Source organism: Leptonotus elevatus, chromosome 1 (genome assembly GCF_054856555.1).
Source record: "Leptonotus elevatus isolate MCC_2025b chromosome 1, RoL_Lele_1.0, whole genome shotgun sequence".
NCBI classification, from domain to species: Eukaryota; Metazoa; Chordata; class Actinopteri; order Syngnathiformes; family Syngnathidae; genus Leptonotus; species Leptonotus elevatus.
Window position 1 is genome coordinate 34,126,227 of NC_141239.1, and position 16,390 is coordinate 34,142,616.

At 44.0% G+C, this 16,390-nt stretch overlaps 1 protein-coding gene across 2 annotated transcripts in view; it reads left to right on the plus strand.

Annotated features, from left to right (window-relative positions):
• The first annotated feature begins 1,201 nt into the window (after positions 1–1,201).
• The window catches only part of xkr4 (XK related 4), a 31,779-nt gene continuing 16,590 nt past the window's right edge, over positions 1,202–16,390 (plus strand). For both annotated transcript variants that reach the window (XR_015097032.1, XM_086094362.1), the window contains exon 1: positions 1,202–2,348. Coding sequence is in view for 1 of the 2 variants with exons in the window: in XM_086094362.1 (XP_085950488.1) it covers positions 1,651–2,348 (698 nt within the window). In the remaining variant the exon portion in view is untranslated. The remainder of the gene's footprint in view (positions 2,349–16,390) is intronic.

Below are 16,390 nucleotides of genomic sequence, written 5' to 3' on the forward strand. Positions count from 1 at the left end.
TGTAGACGCATTAGAACCAAACATTTGTCACCTGCCAAATCAAGGATGAATGACTTTTTATGGTCTCAAATCACAAAAACAGGTCCACTTTTGTCCAAGTCACTCCGCATTTAATTCAATCATCATCGTGTGATAGAGTGACGAGTTAATGGACAAAATTGTGCACTGGCACGGATGATAAAGATTGTTGTCTTTTATGTTGCCTATAATAAAACACCGATATACTGTAATGGCTCAACTGGCCTTTCAGGTGGCACATAAATAAGTTAACAATAACTAATGCACAGATTCCACCTCTGCAATTGTCCAACATTTAATAACATACATTATTTATTATCATTATCAATTATCCATCGCCCAGTGAAATCTGATTCCACCCACTCGTCCCCGCTTTAATATGGCAGTTTGAAAGGTGATGGACATTCAATTTGATTCAACAAAGCATTTAAATGATGCTTAATCAATTAAATACATACAGTTTAACTGAATTAAGCACATTTTGGTGCGAGTAGGGGGGTCAGGGTTTACAAGATAAAATGGTTGCTTTATTGCAGGGGTGCTGAAGTTGGGTCCTCGAGAGCCCCTATCCAGCCTGCTTTCCATGTTTCCCTCCTGCCGCACAGCTGACTCTAATGATCAGCTAATCAGCAAGCTTTGCAGAACCTGATAACGATCCTGATCGTGAATCAGGTGTGTTAGTGGAGAGAAACATGGAAAACAGGCTGGATAGGGGCTCTCGAGGACCCAACTTGAGCACCCCTGCTTTATTGCAACTGTTAAATTGCATTTACCTTTGAGATGGAAAATATCAAAAGCACTGCAACTCATTTTGGATTTCATCTTTTTACCACTTGTCCTCAGTAGCGCTGGGGGTTAGCTGGAGATGCTTGGTACACCTTGGACTGGGCACCAGCCAATCACAGTGCACCATTTTGAGACACATACTGTGGCGTCGTAATATTTATGTCAGTAGATAACAAGATATTTGAGAATATCTTCCATAAAATGCTATTAACTATGGTTGAGGTCAAAGGTCACAACAGGAGATGATACGCTATGAAATTACCATTAGTGATCTCAATGGTGTTGTGAAAGTGTTAATTCAAGTGTCAGAGTGACACAGAGAGTCTGGGATTCGTTGCCATGGTTACGGCTTTTCAACTAGTCTTTTTTTTTTCTTTTTCATTCTAATAAGCACACAATCTGTGGAGGGGGGAGAGAGTCAGGGAGAGATGATGTCATAGTTTCTGGTCTCTGCCATTGAAGAAGCTGGTGGCTGCAGCCTTCCTCCTCCTCATACTCTTCATCCATCACCACCTCATCTGCTTCGTCGACCTTGCGGGGTCCATCTGCTTATTGTAACAACGCGCAGAAGCACAACTTCCAGGCACACGACGGAAGAAGCCCGCTTAAGATGTGATATCTTATGAAGAGAAAGATGTAAACAGTCCGGACTTCCTTTTGTTGTTGTTGAATTTGTGGATTATGACCTGCCGGCACTGTAGCGGAGCTGCTCCTGCCCAGATAGGAGGAGGCGGAGGAGGACAGAAGAGGAGGAGACGCGCAGAAGGGTGTCGACGGTGAGAGGAGGCAGGGGTGGAGGAGAGGCTGGGAGAAATAATAGACTAGTGTTATTATAAACTGGTAATAATGGCCGCTAAATCGGACGGGGTCCTGAAGATGAAGAAGAGCGACGTGGCCTTCACGCCGCTGCAGAACTCAGATTACTCCGGCTCGGTGCAAGGGCTCCACCCGGGCGGCAAGGCTGACTCGGCGGGAGCCGGGGACGGTGACTTCGCTAACGGGGAGTCGCGATGTTGCGGCGGCGGCGGCGGCTCCAACTCGGCGTGTCTCCGCTTGGGCAGGGAGCAGCAGAAATACACGCTGTGGGACTGCCTGTGGATAGTCGCCGCAGTGGCCGTGTATGTGGCCGACGTGGGCACTGACGTTTGGCTGTCAGTCGACTATTACCTCCACCAAGACTACTGGTGGTTCGGCCTGACGCTCTTCTTCGTCGTGCTGGGTTCGTTCTCGGTGCAGCTCTTTAGCTTCCGGTGGTTCGTTCACGACTTCAGCACGGAGGACGCGGCGGAATCCGCCGCCGATTGCTCGCACATGGACGGTAATAAGCTGCTGAGTGGCTCGGCTTCACACGGCGATGTGAGCGCTCAGCATCCCCCGACCACGCCGCAGAGGCAGGCGTCGACCGCCAGTAAGAACACTACGACCAACAGCACCAGCAGCACCGCCATGGGCAGCCGGACTCGGAAACGCTCGGCCTCGTACTCCTTGTGTATGTGGTTCTCTCAGTCCCTCATCCACATCTTTCAGATGGGCCAGATATGGAGGTAGGATGGCTGTGTGGATGTACAATTAATTATGCTGAATGAACAAATGACCGCGACGCAGCCTGGTCATTTTTGGAATGTCCTACAACCTTACCATAGCTTGGCATTCAGCTGCCATCTTTGCCCCTCCGCCCCACTACAGAGCAAACGTTACATTATGGGATGCTTTTACTTCAACGTAAAAAACGGTGCTACATTACGCTTTGGGCTCACACACAGGAGTTGATAATCACACACACTTCAAGACAAGCATATAGTGAACTGAAAACTTACTTGTCACCTTTAGATGGTTCATGACATTTAAATGGGTGCCAGTTGTTAGACCCGCCCACATTTATTAAGTAGCAGAACACTCAACCCTTCATTTCCATAAATGCACTTGCAAACAAACAAAAAAAATCAATGACAGCATTTTTTTTTTTAAATACAGGCTTGGTTGATGTGTTATTGTCTACCCATGCTGAATCAGCCACGCTCAGAGTTTTGAAAAAAGTTATTCATGATCTTAAATGTTGGCATTCTTCGTAAAGGCAATCCATAGTGATTAAAAACAGCTGGGTCAAAAATTGGACAGACAAGCTCATTTGGGTCAATTTGACCCACCTTTGACCAATTTGATCCACAAAACAAGCTAATTTTTGGGGGGACAAAACAACTCAGACGTTTGGGTCAAATTGACCTAAGTTACTAGGTTGGTCCAATTTTTGACCCAGATTTGGTCGTTTTTGACCCAGCAGTTTTAAGAGTGTAGTGGCCAACAGGAATGGACTATATGCCACGGAGGAGGCTTCCGACGTCCGGGTTTTCACCCATCAACTTTGTTTCCGTTTCCGGTTTGCGACATGTGGGCCGCGTCCCAATACTTGCGCTTCCGCCTTTGTGCCCCTCGGTTGCGCGTTCCCGTCGACGGGTGCGAGGCTGCGGGTGTGTAGTGTCTGTCTCAGTGTCCTAAGCATTTCAGATAGCCGAGACGCCCTCCCGCCGATGAGCGGGAGCGCGCGGTTGGGGGGCGCAGGGGTGGGGGTGCGAGTGTTGGAACGCGGCCAGCAGTGGCCGGAAACGGCGCTGATGGGTAAAAGTCGGAAGTCTGTGGCATCTACCCCATACATTTCTTGTATAAGGGTAAAGATAAACAGCTTTAAAAATGTGTAGGTTGCACAATTTACATGTGTACAAGTGCATAATCAGTCCTAACCACTCATTAAATCCATTACCTGTTGTAAAGCCATTCTAAAGTTCAGACACATTCGCAAATGTATACATATCTCAGAAATAACACTTTATTTTGCTGCCTACTGTTGTGTGAATGCAAAATGGCTGCCGTGTCCTTGTACTTCAGATCACAGATCCCTCTGGTGTATTGCAAGAAAATGACATGGCTCTCAATAGGGCATTAACAGTAAAAACCAGTGGAGTATACGGTAAAAGTGAAAAAAGGGAACTTTGAAGACACAGCGTTAGTTTTCATGGAAACTGCAGATTGAGCAACAGGATAAACATCCTGTACATCCAAAAATGTAATAAAAATAATATCTTCAGAAAGCATGATACAAATCATGAAACTTTATTTGAAACATGTCATGTAAAGACAATTTTGCATTAGAGAGTTGAAAATATTGCTTTCAAATATTTAACATTTGATCGCCAACTACTGTCAATAATTCAAATACTTATATCAGTCAAGTTTCAAAAGGGAATTGAGTGGGGCATATGCAAATCATCTATTGTTTAAAATTGACTGAAATCAGGCTCTCCTATATGGATTTTATGTCTGCATTTTCTCCCGATACTTGCATGTGTATGTTTTCTCCAAGTACTCCAGCATACCTATTGGCTTCATTGAATACTCGAACCTGTCCACTGGTGTGAATATGAGAGAGGGAAAGCTTGCTTTTTGTTTTTATTTCAACGTTTTATTTTTCAAAAACATTTCTTATTGTACTGTATTAGATTAAGGGGCGGTATGGTCCAGAGGTCATGGGTTCGTCCCTAAACTCTTAAACTTTGTATGTTCTAGTTTGCATGTTGTCTTGCGTTGCGAGCAGTCCACGGTGTACCCACCTCTCACCCAAAATTGTCTGTGATATACTGTCGAAAATGGATGGAAGTTCACTTTATGTACTCTGCACCGTATATTTCCGTGTTGCACACCATACAGAGAACCGGATCACACACATAGGCATGCGAGGATAGATTCAGAGTGAAGCAGAGCTGCACCACTTGTGCTTCAGGGTGGGGACAGTGCCTTGCGCAAGGGCACCTCAGTAGCTAGCAAGCAGATAAGTATATCTTCAACAACTTGGGACCATTTCTACATTTAGAACTATATACAATTATTGTAGTAGACTACAGTTTTGTTTTTTAACTTTAAAAAGTTTTGGCCAATTTTGTGTAGTAATTATAATTTGAATTATTTATAATTGTAATATATTCACTGTAAAAATTTCAGTAATATCACTACCTATGTTTGCTTACTGCCAGGGCAAAATTCTTTGCATTTTCTGTTGTAATGTGTATATATATACGTATATTAGGACCTGTGGATCCAATGTTGGATCGTTAGAGCCAAGTGAAAACATCTCTGCCAAACATAGCTGACAGTCTATAGCTATTAGGGGTGGGAATCTTTGAATGTCTCACGATTCGATTCGTTCCGATTTTTGGGTGCGCAATTCGATTCAGAATTCGATTGAGAACCATTTTGATTCAAAATGATTTGATTGACATTGATTTTTGCTTCAATTTATAGATGTTCAAGAAATCATAATGATCTACTCCAGTCTGACTCGCTAATGCTAATTAGTACTCTACTCGTACGGCTCCACGCTGCAAAAAAAACAAAAGCTTTTATTGGAATAACTTGATCGTGACTTTTCCTTCTACTCTCTAATGTGGCTACATCTTAACAGTGTATCAGACTCCGTGGAACCACACTGCCCCTAAGTGGCCAGATTGAGTACAACATGAACAGCGCTCCCAATAAAGGCACACACAAACAAAGGGAAGACATGAAATAATTTAAATAAAATCAATTTTGGGACATTTAAAATCGATTCTGAATCGTACTAAATGAGAATCGCGATTCCTATGAGAATCAATTTTTTTTGGGGCACACCCCTAATAGCTATACTGTAATATACTGTACATTGGATGTAAGAAATACAAGGCATCATATTGGTAATCCATTTACCATTTTATTATGATTATGGTGATAATCGAATTGTTGAATATCTTATAAATAATGATTGAAGAAACCACTTGACATTTTTATTTTGCTCACAAAAACTTCTGAAAGGGGAAAAAATACACTTGTATTCTGTATCATGAAAACATGGATTTGCTACAACAGTGTCGTTTTTACCATCATCATTTTTAAAGACAATGCTCAAGCTCGTGCTTCTTCTTGGATATCGCCTGCAATATTTGCTCGAAGAGGTTTGGTGTCTAACTTGCTGAAGCTTCTGTTAATGAGGTACAACCACTGGTTGACTAATTCTACTCTACGGCTTCACTCGTAACGTTTGATTACATTAGTCCATAAACTGTACTGTAAAAAATACAATCAAATCTTTCAGCCATTATGTTTTTGCAACATAAGTGCATAATACATTTTCACACTTCAATACATGCTTCTTAATTATTAACGTATGTTCATATGTTCAAAGGTGAATAATTCTTTGAGGTGAGTTGTTATTATTATATATATATTTGAATATGTGAATGTAACTTAATGTGCTACTGCTAAGTGCAAAAGTACTGTAGCCAGGCCCGGACTGAGAAGGCGGGACCAGCGGGGGGTTTCCCGGTTGGCCGCTAGGGGGCGCTGTTTATTTCGGCCCGCGAGTTTGTTTTAAAAACAGCGATTAAAGTGCTTTTGGTAGAGATTTAGCCAGATGGAGTGACTAACTTGGAGTGGTCTGCATTTTCTCGCTTGGTCGGCCTGAATTATGGACCTTTTGGTCGCTATTTTCTGCAGAATGGATCATACATATTTTTGAAGCAAAAGTGTCTCGTGTTTCTGCCTACCAACACACCTGATGCTAAAGATCAGGATTGTTATCAGGCATGCTGGTGAGCTGATTATATGAACCAGGTGTGCTAGTGGGCGGAAACATCTAAAACCTACAAGACTCCAGGACCGGAATTAGTGAATCCTGCTATATAGGTTAATGCAGAGGTGGGCCGGAGTCCTGATTCTAAAGATTCAGTTCACTTAAAAGAACTGTCATGCCCATCACTACTTACGAGTACCCAATTCCTGATACCTGGTATCGGTATTTGCCCATTCCTAGTACTCGCCTTGCGACGGTTTCTGTGACGTCACTCAAGCGCGGCGCCGCAAAAATTAGAACGAGGAAAGAGAACAACTTTTTTTTCCTGCTTTTTTTTAATTAGTTGGCTTGGATGGATGGTTTGAGTGAGAGGAGACGGCGTCTGAAGAATTTGAAAAGGCAGAGTGGAACGAAAATAGGCAAAGGATTATTAAGAGAATTGTTTCGGTGGAAGAGACTTAAGCCGAGAATGCATCATCGTCGTGCGTTAAGGTAAGATCATTTTTTTATACTAAATAATTTTTAGCCAATCAGCACGAACGCTCGATCGGGAGTTTATCGGGCCTGCGGAGTACCTACCCTCGAGTAGGACCTCCGCTCGTCCCAGTAAGTTCCTGTAAATGTGGCCCGGTTGGGAAGGCTCCTGCAGTGGAGACGCGGCTACTATGTTAGCTGCATAAAATTAAACAAGGGAATTTATTTATTTATTTTCGGTAATGGTCTCACTGGAGCCAAGTTTCTATTGTGGTCACTTCTTATTGATGACAGGCCATCTTACTCCGAGTGTCTGTCCTGTTAAATAATTGAACGTCTGTTGTCTCGTAATTGTAGCCGACCGTACACTCGACTGTCCTGGAAGCAGGCGGTGTGTATTCAGCTCCCACATGGCTGACGGTGTGAATACAAGCATGAGTGCTTGTCTGTCACTATATTGGCGACCAGTTCAGGATGTGGTCCACCTTTTTTCTTCTTTTTTTTTTGTTGATATTATCCAGGTACAATTTGCCATGCGTTCACCATCTCTCATGGGCAATTTTGTGAAAGCACAATAATATTTCATCCTCGCATACTATTGCGTTGGCACACAATTTATTACGCTTTCATATTTTTGGCGCACGCCTTCCAAATTTACATTTTGCTGCTGCGTTTTACTGCCGTGAGTGTGCTGCCACAAAGAATTTAGGAGCATCTATTGCAATATCTTTATGGGCTGTAGTTAATTGTGTAGTATGTATTTGATATATGCATAATGCATCAATGGACACATCAGCGCTCCCGGTACAAATGGGTTTGTTGAGCGAGCCCGCTTTGTTGCAACGCTAAGTTTGAGTTGTCATGGTGATTTAAGAAGAGGGGCGGGACTGCAGTTCAACAGCAGCTGTTCAACGCAGTCACGGTTAAGTATCTCCATCAGGAAACCCCGACTGCACTAAATATTTCACCGTGTGTGCGTGTGAAAGGTGTATGCACGTCTTGCATTATTCATATCCATCTTGCAGAGGTCCCTTAGGGCGGCTTACGTAACATATTCAACATTTTCTCTTTTTCAAAAGTCAATGAAATTAGGTACTCGCTGTTTGTCATGACTTTCTAAATCATCCTGATTAGTCAGATGAAATATTGTATAGCACTGAATTAAAAAAAAAAAAAAAGATGGATGGAGGGGATAATTAGATGTCTTTAGAATACACCTGACTCTTCAGTTAAGTAAAGCTGAAATTATACATTTCTATTCTGAAATGACCATATGACGTGCCATTTGAGACTTGGATCTTATCATGAGAATGTGCTCTTTTACGATAACAACTTGGTACTGTTTTTAGTCCTTTAAGAAACACAAAACTTTGATCATAAAAGATACAACCATAACTTATACACTAGGGCCCAACCGATAAGGATTTTTGTATTTTTTGCAGATTTTTTGCAACAAAACATACTGATTACCGATTAATTGGCCGATTAATTAAAAAAAATCGAATGAATAAAATAAATGTCCCTCTCCTAATGGATTTCAATGGCCGTCAATTATACACACATTTTTATTTAATTATGACTGCTACCAAATAGATGAATGTGTCATATTAACAGAGTTATGTTTGATTTACGTTACACTATGTTTTTATTCTTTTTTTCTTTTCTTTTCTTTTCTTTCTTTTTTTAACAAACTGTCACTTTAGGTTGTGTGTAGAATAGTGACATCCAGGTAAATTCCTTGCTAACCTAAGCACCGCTTGTAAAAAATAAATAAATAAATATATAAAATAAAATAAAAATGCACATTTCATTATATATTCAGTAGGGGAGTCAAAATTAGTGCATTCATTTTGAGTTAATTTAAAGTTCCTTAAACGCCACAATTTTTTTTTTAAATGTGCGATTAATGGCCGCTCCTGTACTGGGGGGGATTCCAGTCACAACGCAGCAAACATGTCCACGTCAAAACTTAGCAGTAATAAATGTCATAATAATGCATATTTTTGTGGAGACTGCGATCGAGTTGTATTTTACTGTTTAAAAAATGTGCAGAATTTCACAAGTTACTTCACGTTAAAGATGAGATAGTTCTTAATATGATAAGAAAAATGCACTGAGCTGTCACCAAGGTCTTACAAATGCAATTAATTATGCCATCTAGTGGCAGAAAAATGACCACAACACAAATCAATATCACACTATTTACAGTACAGTACTTTTTTTTAATATATTTTAACAAAATTGTATACATTATTATTAAATCACTGTATCAATGACTAAAAGATGCAGCCATATTTCTATTAGCTTAACATCTTTTTTCACAGAAAAAAATATAATTGTACATTTAGAACAGATATAAAATCTGTGATTAATCGTGAGTTAACTATTAAAGCCATGCAATTAGACCCCTAATATTCAGTCTTTAGGGATAAAAAATTATGGTATAGATTTCTGTGTAATAAATCACGAGACCAGTGTCACGTGTGTACAACTGCTGTAAAAGTATAAAAAAGTAAATAAATAAAAAATCAGCAAACATCCGCCGTTTGGCCGATGTTTCAAGGGCCATAATGAGCTGATTAAATCAGCTGCACTGACCATGTTGATGAAAAGTGCATTACAAATTGAATTTATTATTATTATTATTATCATTATTACTTTGCAGAGGCACGCACGGGCAAGCTCAAGCTCACCACAGCTGACCTAGCGTCTGACTGGTCACCACTTAATCACAGCGTAGGCCATTGAGACCTTGATGCTGAGTGATGTTACCAAGGGTGCATTTATTCATTTGAATGAATCCTAAATTTATTAAACTGTTCAATAAACGGTCATTGATAAGAGCAGTGCCAGCTCGATTTCGCGCTCACGCCACCATGTAAGGAGCAGGTTTGATTTACGAATTTGACTCAAATAGACTTCAAATATATTAAGATGCAGAATCATCTTTATTGACCAAGTGCAATATGTTAGAGTCATTAAGGAATATGAAGTGTCCCATTGTGTGGTAATATTGATCAAAAACAAGTTTGCAAATGATGCCGAGCAATGATGCTAATGATGGCACGACCGAGATGTGTCATTATGAAATATAACTCTCACAGCAATTAGTTGGAAAATACATGTTTACGTAATATCTATGTCAAATCTCATACTCCAATAAATCTCTTTGATTTAGTAAGTTAGAGTGAAGTGCTTCAAATATATTTTTAATGTGAGTCTGACAGTTGGAGAAAGAGTGATCAGTCGACGATCGGCCCCTCCTGGGAATGACAACAGACTGTTTTTGTGACTAACTGATGGATTTGAACCGTATTTGTGAAAGAAAATGTTTTGTTTTTGCTCCTGCTTCCAATTCAGGTCTCTCGTGTTTTCAGTCAGTTAAATGAATCACAGCTCAAAATCATATTTCACTTCAGCTTTGCTGGAGAGGTCATTGTGCAATCGTCTTGCTAATGGCTAGTATTTGCAGCCTATTTATTAGGTCACAAACACGGAACATTATTGTTTTTCACTCGAGAATGGTTATACTTTCAAGTTACCTGGGTACAAATATTTATATAATTTCTATGATTTGATTTTTGTTCTATTTCGTCCCTCCCGACCGCTAGGTGGCGGTGCTGAAACAGCACGGAAAATCCCCCATGCGCACGCGCCACTCGAGAAAGAATTCCAAAAAGATATGTCCGTTGTTCCGGCTGACGTGACCCTCATGTACAAAGGAGGAGCGTAGCCGGAAACGTGTCTCTCGCTCTGTCACTCGCGGCGGTGTTTACCGTTGTTCTTCGTCTCCGTATCCGTCGCTGGTGGCCTGTGATCGTGTTGATCGGGGCAGCGGGGTTTCCCGCCCCCCTTGGCTGCGACGGCTCAGTGTATTTTTCACTTTTTAATTATATGTATACACGTTGGAGCTCCCCTTCCATCTTTGCATGGTTCCGCTCCTCATCGCTGAGTGAGGCTTCAAGTTCGTGAGTACTTATGGTGGGAGTCAGTGACTGTTGACTTCCTGCTCCGTTCGTGGGTCACCAGCCGCCTTGATGTTGGTTGATGGCTTCATGACGTCTACTACTTTATGACCACACGAACGTTCACTTACGCGTTGCCGTGGGCACTTGTGGATTCATTTGTTCCGTTGGTGAAGAGGCCGGTTTTCCGCCTCCTCTCCCACACAAAGATAGCAGCCTGTTGACTTGACTTGCTATGGACGCTCGCTGTAAGCACTTTGGCGGCTCCTTCTGGCCTGAAGAGGGACGCACTGACTGCTGTCTTGACTGTAACCTAGTAGCGACCGCTGCTGGGACGGTCCACACTCCGGCGAACACTACTCTTGTTGCACCTCACCAGGACGCAGCGACTGCCCAGGGGCGGTCATCGCAGACGGGGGCAATGGGCCCCCCTCACCCCCTCGCGGGGGGCAAGCAAAACGCAGGTCTGCTTCTCCTGCTGCCCATGATTATCGGATTAAGAAGAGTCGGGCTGACTCTCAGATGGCCTTACAGTTGAGCCACTTGCAGGCGTGTGTGATGGCAATACAGACTCAGTTGGGTAATCAAAACCCTATTGCTTCTCAGGCCTCATCAGTGGCGTTGCCCGATGCCGAGGTGGACATGCCAATTGTCCTCCCAAGCGGACGACGTCTCTGAGGATGACGTCCCCATACGGGATTCTGGGACATATTCGGGAATGGACTCTGTGTCTACTGCCCCGTCTTCTCCTCCATCTGACCGTTTTTCAGCTGGAGCAGATTTGGTGCGTTCTGTTATGCTTAGCGCTTTCCAACGTTTAAAGTTGGACATGTCTGTTTTCCCCACCAGACTGAGTGTGGCCTCTCTCTGATGGCCTACTCAACCGAGTCTTTTTGGATCCCGGAATCTCGTCTTTTTTTGACAGACCTTCATTCCTGCTGGTAAAACTCTACTGTAACTCCTCGGCTCCCGGCAGACGGCTGTGCTCTGGCAAAGATATGGTGTCTCAATCCTATTGGTTTGGACCGTATGCCTAATGTTGACTATTCTGTGGCCTCACTCATCGTCTCCCCGGAGGAAGCCCTTAGGAAGGCTGTGAGGTGCCCTAGCCCTCAGTGGCGCTTGATGGACGAACCTGTCATTAAAACTTACAACGCGACAACGGTGGTAGCACGATTGGCTAACGCACAGGCGCATCTCCTACTGGCTCTCTCCGCAGCTTTGAGAGACAATGTAGTGGATGAGGCTACATCGTTCTGTAACATGGCACTGAGGAGTTTATCCCTTCTTTCGAGGGAGCATGGCCGTAGTATGTCTTTACTTATCCAGGCGCGCCGTCAGGTCTGTTTGGCTCAGTCTCCCTTGTGTGAGATCTCCCGTCACCTCCCTGTGGTACCGGGTCATGTGTTCGGTTCTGCAGCGACAGGCCGGCTAGAGCGCACAGTGCGTGCTGATGACGCAAGGCGTAAGTTCGCTCGCCTTGCCAGGCCACTATGCTCCGTTAAACTCTAGCGGAGCTGCTATCCCGGCCGCCCCAGTCCTTTCGGCCTACAGGGGGATACAGGCCTCGTCGTCCCTCACAGGGACATGTCACGGACTTCTCTGGCCGAGGGCGGGTTGAGCTCCGAGCTTCACACGCCACGTCCCATCCCTCCCGGACCCCTAAATCCAGGAGGGCCATGGGTTGAGCCCGAGGGGCTGACAGTCGGTTACTTTTCCTGTCGCCAGCTCCATTACTGGGCTGCCCTTGCTTTGGACCCATGGGTGCTGACAACCTTGTCTCATAGGTACAGGATTCAGTTCCGACGCCGGCCCCCTCTCTCCAGCCGGGTCAGAGAGACTGTCATCAGCGACCCGGAAATGGCGCTGGCTCTAGATCAAAAACGAGCGACCCTCCTCGCCAAGTCCGCTATCAAAGCAGTGGATTTCTTGGCTCATCCAGGGGGATTCTACTCCCCCTACTTCCTCATACCAAAAAAGACAGGCAGATTACGCACTATCTTGGATCTGAGAGGTCTCAACCGTTACCTCAAGGTTTTGCCCTTCCGCATGCTGACTACGTCAGCCGTGTTGAGGACGATCGCCCCAGGGGAATGGTTCACGTCAATCGATTTGAAGGACGCTTACTTCCAAGTCCCTATTGCTCATCAGCACAGGACATTTCTCCGCTTTGCCTACAAGGGTCGCCACTGGCAGTACAGAGTACTCCCATTCGGACTGTCACTCTCTTCTAGAGTGTTCACACGTGTAGTGTAGGCAGCACTTGCTCCCCTGCAATCGAGGGGTGTGAAGGTGCTCCCCTACTTGGACGACTGGCTGATATGCGCACCATCCAGGGGCCATGCAATCCAAGACGCTTCTTCAGCATGTGTCACGATTTGGACTCCACTTGGAGAAGTCCTCTCTTGTTCCCGCTCAGTGGACTCTGTTCATCGGAGTGTTATTGGACACCGCCTCCATGACTGCTCGACCATCCCCACAGAGGGTCGACGATTTGCTACGCCTTGTCTCTCTCTTCCGTGCCAATGGGTTGCTACCTTATGTCCTTTTTCTGCATCTGCTGGACAAGTTAACATCCCTGACGGCACTTGTGCCACTGGGCCTGCTATCGCTACGTCCATTGCAACGGCGGCTGCTCCGCTTCCGGCTCAACCCGCTACTGGACCGTCGGAGGCGTCTCCGAGTGTCCAGTCGGTTCATGCGTGTTCTCACACCTTGGGGTTGCCAGTCTGTTCGGTCAGCGGGAGTCCCGTTGAGGGAGGTACCCACATGTGACGAAGTTGTCACCACCAATGCTACGCTCCTCCTTTAATAATGAGGGTCACGTCAGCCGGAACAATGGACATATCCTTTATAAATTCTTTCTCGAGTGACGCGTGTGCGTGGGGGATTTTCCGTGCTGTTTCAGCACCGCCACCTGGCGGTCGTTCGGGACTCATAGAACCGTAGTTACATACATAGCTTTCGTTCTATTAACTTGTGACCCCGTGTCATTGTTTGTTTCCATGAGTGTTTGTTATATTTTTCCCTTCAGATGTTGCTGTACTAGCTCCTACTCATCGGGAGGAGCTCAATGAGGTGACTTGGGTGTCTGGTTAGCATGTCTCCTTAATGCTTTGATGATGATGGTGAGGTGTTTTTAGCACGTCCCATCCAGGAGGAGGTTGTGGGGAAGTCCCAGGGCATGCTGGAGAGGCCTCTTTGAGATCCCACAGGGAGATTTTGATGAAGTGGCTAGGGAAAGGTTATTCTGGGCACAGGAGCAGTTGGATGAGGTGGCTGGGGGAAGGTTATTCTGGACACTGGAGAAGTTGGATGAAGTAGCTGGGGAAAGGTTATTCCGGGCGTAGAAGAAGTCGGGATCGTGGCTGGGGAAAGCTTATTCTGGACATAGGAAAAGATGGATGAGGTGGTTGGGGAAAGCTGATTCTGGGCACAGAAAAAGTTGGATGAGGTTGCCGAGGAAAGGTTATTCTGGACACAGGAGAAGTTTGATCAAGTAGCTGGGGAAAGGTTATTCTGGGCCAAGAAAAAGTCAGGATGAAGTACCTGGGGAAAGCTTATTCTGGGCACAGGTAGAGTTGGATGAAGTGGATGGGGAAAGGTTATTCTGGGCACAGGAAAAGCTGGATGTGGTGGCTGGGGAAAGCTGATTCTGGGCACAGGAAAAGATGGATGGGGTGGCTGGGGAAAGCTTATTCCGGATACAGGAGAAGTTGGATAAGGTGGCTGGGGAAAGGTTATTCTGGGCACAGAAAATGTCAGGATGCAGTGGCTGGGGAAAGGTTATTCTGGGCAACGGAAATGTTGGATGAGGTGGCTGGGGAAAGCTTATTCTGGACACAAGAGAAGTTAGATGAAGTGGCTGGGGAACGGTTATTCTGTGCTTCTCTGCAACACGACCCCAGATTAGCAGAAGAAAATGATTGGTAAGCAAGCACATGTTCAATAAAAGATAGTCCGTCAGTGTACAATCAAGAAAATACCGCTTCATATTTGTGACCTATGACCCCACGTGTATAGTTTATAGTTTGTAATCCATTTACAAAGCATCTAGCAATTACTGAGCCATTATGCAACTTTCTGTGCAGACTGGCTTGTTTTTTTGGCCTGCATTTTAAAACCTCAGGCCACCCGAGGACCTCTCTGACCTACTTTTGCACCTTTTCTATTCTAGAGTGGACAGTGACAAGAATAAGCAAGAAGGGAGATAGAGAAGACATCAATTTATAAAATATGATATCCGACCGCATTTTTATGATGTTAAGTCATGGAAAGCATTTTAGAAATGCATCAAATGTTCCTTTCGATGGTTCATCTTGTGCTTGCTAACAGACCGGCTTCATGTTCAGACATGATGAAATGACCCAGTATCACAATTGCGCTGTAGCAAATTCAAAATGAATTGATTTGGGATTTATTGTCAAATCGCAGTACTGTAATGCTGAATAAATGACAGCTGCTACTTGAGGGAGTCAATGCTCTATGAATAAAGAGGTGTTGCTATGGTAACAGTGGCTGTCCTGATGCTGTTGGCCTAGTGCGAGGCTGAAATGAAAATGAGACGTCGCTTTCCTTTTCACTGGATGTGACAAGCAGTCAGAACTGGGACACCTTCGGTTACGCTGTGAATGTTGCTGGAGTGGCAGGTCGGCAAGTCAGCCCAGTCTGCAGACGCAAACGCACAACGAGACGACTGGGAGCAGCGAACATGCTGCAGCTTTGATACCCTCTCGGCCGATTACATTTTCCAAATATTTATTGACAATGGAACTTCATTTCATGGCCCATTAGCTGAGTGCTAAATGACTGAATATATTGGCGATAAGAGCGCATGAAAGGAAGGATACGTGTATGTGTATGAGAAAGAAGCAGAGGACGAGACAGAGAATGCAGGCCACAAATCTCTAAAAGAGACAACATGAAACTAACTTGAAAGATGACTTAAAATTATTTTCCCTTCATTCTATCAGGCAGTGTGTATGAACGTTAAAAGTGCAAATATCAATGGTACCTGATTCCCTGAAATAAGGTTTAAGCCGATTAAGTATCAAAATGATGACATAACCTGGACATTTTTGTCATACCCAGTCATCGCTGTGACGACGTGTTGCGTGCGTTAAATCGGCGCTGTCCATTTTGGACTTGTCTATTGTTCTATAAAATGCCCTATGGCCTTGTCAAGTATTACCGTAATTTACGTGGCACTCAGGTTTCATATTTTTCTTTCGAGAGAGGAAAAAAAAGATATTCACTGCAGAAGTGAAATGCGTGCAAACGGTCCATTGTGGTGGCATATAAAACCATGATGGATTCTCACCAATATTTATAGTAATAGTCTGAAAATATTAAAATCACAATGTTTTGGCTTATATTAACGTCTGAAGCGTTGCCACATTCATATGCATATGTATAATATCGCTTCTGACGTTGATATCATCCAAAATGATATTGATAGTGAGTTTGGTTCTAATATTTTCAGACTATATATACTGTAAAAAAAAACATGTTAAAAAAACTGTGAAATAAAAGAAACGTATTCTTACTTACT